The following is a 2608-nucleotide window of genomic DNA, read 5'->3' on the forward strand; positions in this document are numbered from 1 at the left end:
AATTTTTGTCAAAATATTTTTTTTGTATTGACGGATTACTTATTAATTGAGTGTACTAATTTTATATTAACTATTATAACTATTATATAATATTATACTATATTTATTATAATTATTATATAATTATTTATATATTAATTAATTAATTTTTTTTTTTTTTTTTACAAAAAAAAAGAAAAAGTGAAAGGTTTAAGGCTCAAAGTTGTCTTCAGTATCTGACCAGCCTTTTCTCCGTTTACACGGTTTAAATCTCTTGTTGGTTTAGCCAGGCTCCAAATTTAGCCCCACATTTAATTAACAAACAGGGGATCTACATTGTGTATGACTTGCAGTCTCAAAGCAAACAGCTATAAATCCTGATAAATCCAGAAAATATACAAGAACTCCCTTAATCGTGGAGGGAATCTATGAGTGTGTGATAAAGGTGAGTGGCGATGAAGCGGGAGGGACAGTGTGAGCTCTGGTTAATCATTTTCAGGCCGTGTTCTTGGCTCCAGGTCTTTCCTGGCTGTAAACTGCTGATAGTGCACTAATATCAGCTGCCCTCTAACATTTGCAGGTCACTCTTGACAAATGTACTAAATGAAAGTCTCAGGTGGCTGCGCGGACAACAACCCCGCTCTCTGAACTGTAATTATTGTAATCATTTAAAAACCTAATCTGTATTTGGCAGAGGCGCAGCGTCCTGCTGAGTCTCTTGTGTGTTGCTTAGATCTGGGGGAAAAAAAAGCATTTAGCTTCCATTAACATCAGTGCTTTAAACTTTTTTGATGTGCTTTTATTTCTGCATTTTCATGTATTTGATCAATCAGGTTCTCACAGCACGCCTTTCTGCATAATCCTCACGAGACTTCTTTAGAATTTCTACCTTTAAGAAGTTCTGAGAAGCTCTTTAGAGAAGTAACAGATTCACTGACGCTCCTCCTGACTATAGGTGTTCTCGTCCAGCCTGACATTCCTAGGAATGTGTGGTGCTCAAGCTGCTGACTCAAAGACTTTTAACATTGATAAGAATCTAATTCCTTTTTTTAAGTACTTTTACATCCACCACCCTGAGAAAGTTTGAGTTAATCAAAGAAAATGAGAGAATTTACATCCAAGAACTGTATGTTTTGCAGTAAAATACCCTATTTTTTTGCACAAGTTTGGTGCGTTTTGGGCTTCCATGTTTCACACATCGCTACGCAAAATTTTTGCGTCTGTTTTCAGGCGCCAACTACAAAACGAGCGGCCAATGAAAGTAAAAATAGCTGAAATTTGACTCATTTTTGATGGTGACAGATGTATAATGCACTTTTCAAAAGTACAACCATTTGAAAATTGATAATAGAGGAAAAATCAATAACTGCGGCTTGTGCTCAGCTGGAATAATACGACACCAGTCTTTCATATATAGGAACAAAACTGTGAAAGAAAAATAATACTGTATACGCTTGTATCTGGTAGCAACAGTCCAGTGTGAACTCCATTTGGTAAGAGTGCATTCAAGAATCTGTTTGTGTATAAAGTATAAAATAATCTGTAATATAAGTTACAGGAGCAAAAAAAATGCATTAGAAAGAAGAAAAAAAAAATCATCCATAAATTGCACTGAAGTATAAGTCACAGTTTTGGGAGAAAAGTTGATACTTCAGTACAACTCTGCCTGGCTTAGTGTTCCTGCATCAAATTTGCTTTAACACTTGTCCAAAAATGTGATCATAATCTCCCACTACATGTGGGAGGAGCTACTGTAAGTAGTTTTTAGCCTCATAGCTACACGGGTCTAATTTAAAATGCATGGAAGACAGGGATGATGTTGAGATATAAGGTTTATTTCTTTAAAAGAGCTCCACAAAAGCGTCAGTAGTCACATCTTAATGTTTGGGTTCATGAGATCATTCAGAGAGTCTCCCAGTAAGGTGAGGTTCACCATCCACTGCAGGAGTTGAATGAAGGTCACCTTCAGAGATGCTTCTGTCTCTCTGTGACCCAGTTTGACTACTTCCTGTCCAATAGTATAAAATTAGAGAACCTTTATTTTATTGTCTCAATACAAATAAAAAATATATCATAAAGTTCAGGAAAATGATTTGATTCTCCCCAATGTTGGTTTTGGATCCCTGACCAGACTGAGCACCTACAGTGCCCTCTAGTGGTTGTTAGTGGGAAAATAATAAAAATATGAGCCTTTTTTTAAATATGGTAAGTCATTCAAACTGAGCTAGTTGGTTGCAGGAGTTCATCCTCCACACTGAACACCTCAGACGTGTCTCACCTCTCCACTGTGTTATAATGCACGGACCCCTGGGAGCCCCCCACCGCGTAGATGCAGCCATCCACCACGCCCACCCCCACTCGGTTCCTGGGCATATTCATGGGGGCTCGTTCGCTCCACTGGTTGGTCATGGGGTTGTAGCAGCACAACCCGTTGGACTCTGTGTTATTCTGCAGTGAAAGATTTTTACCCCCCACCTATAGGTAAAAATAAATGCATTTAGAGGAATGAAGATCACAAACATCTCAAACTACTGTGTAACCTACCGTGTACATGAGTCCAAACAGAGCACAAGCTCCCAGACCGCTGCAGGGAGTTTCCATGTCGGCCAGTTTCAGCCACACTTTGCTC

At 38.4% G+C, this 2608-nt stretch overlaps 1 protein-coding gene across 1 annotated transcript in view; it reads right to left on the bottom strand.

Annotated features, from left to right (window-relative positions):
- keap1a (kelch-like ECH-associated protein 1a) overlaps positions 1-2608 on the bottom strand; it is a gene marked incomplete in the record, with an annotated part of 16615 nt that overhangs the window by 4481 nt on the left and 9526 nt on the right. The window contains 2 exon segments of the mRNA XM_024277919.2: positions 2258-2454; positions 2524-2608. Of these exon segments, the coding sequence (XP_024133687.1) occupies positions 2258-2454; positions 2524-2608 (282 nt within the window).

The sequence above is a fragment of the Oryzias melastigma genome, linkage group LG22, assembly GCF_002922805.2.
Source record: "Oryzias melastigma strain HK-1 linkage group LG22, ASM292280v2, whole genome shotgun sequence".
In the NCBI taxonomy this organism is placed as follows: Eukaryota; Metazoa; Chordata; class Actinopteri; order Beloniformes; family Adrianichthyidae; genus Oryzias; species Oryzias melastigma.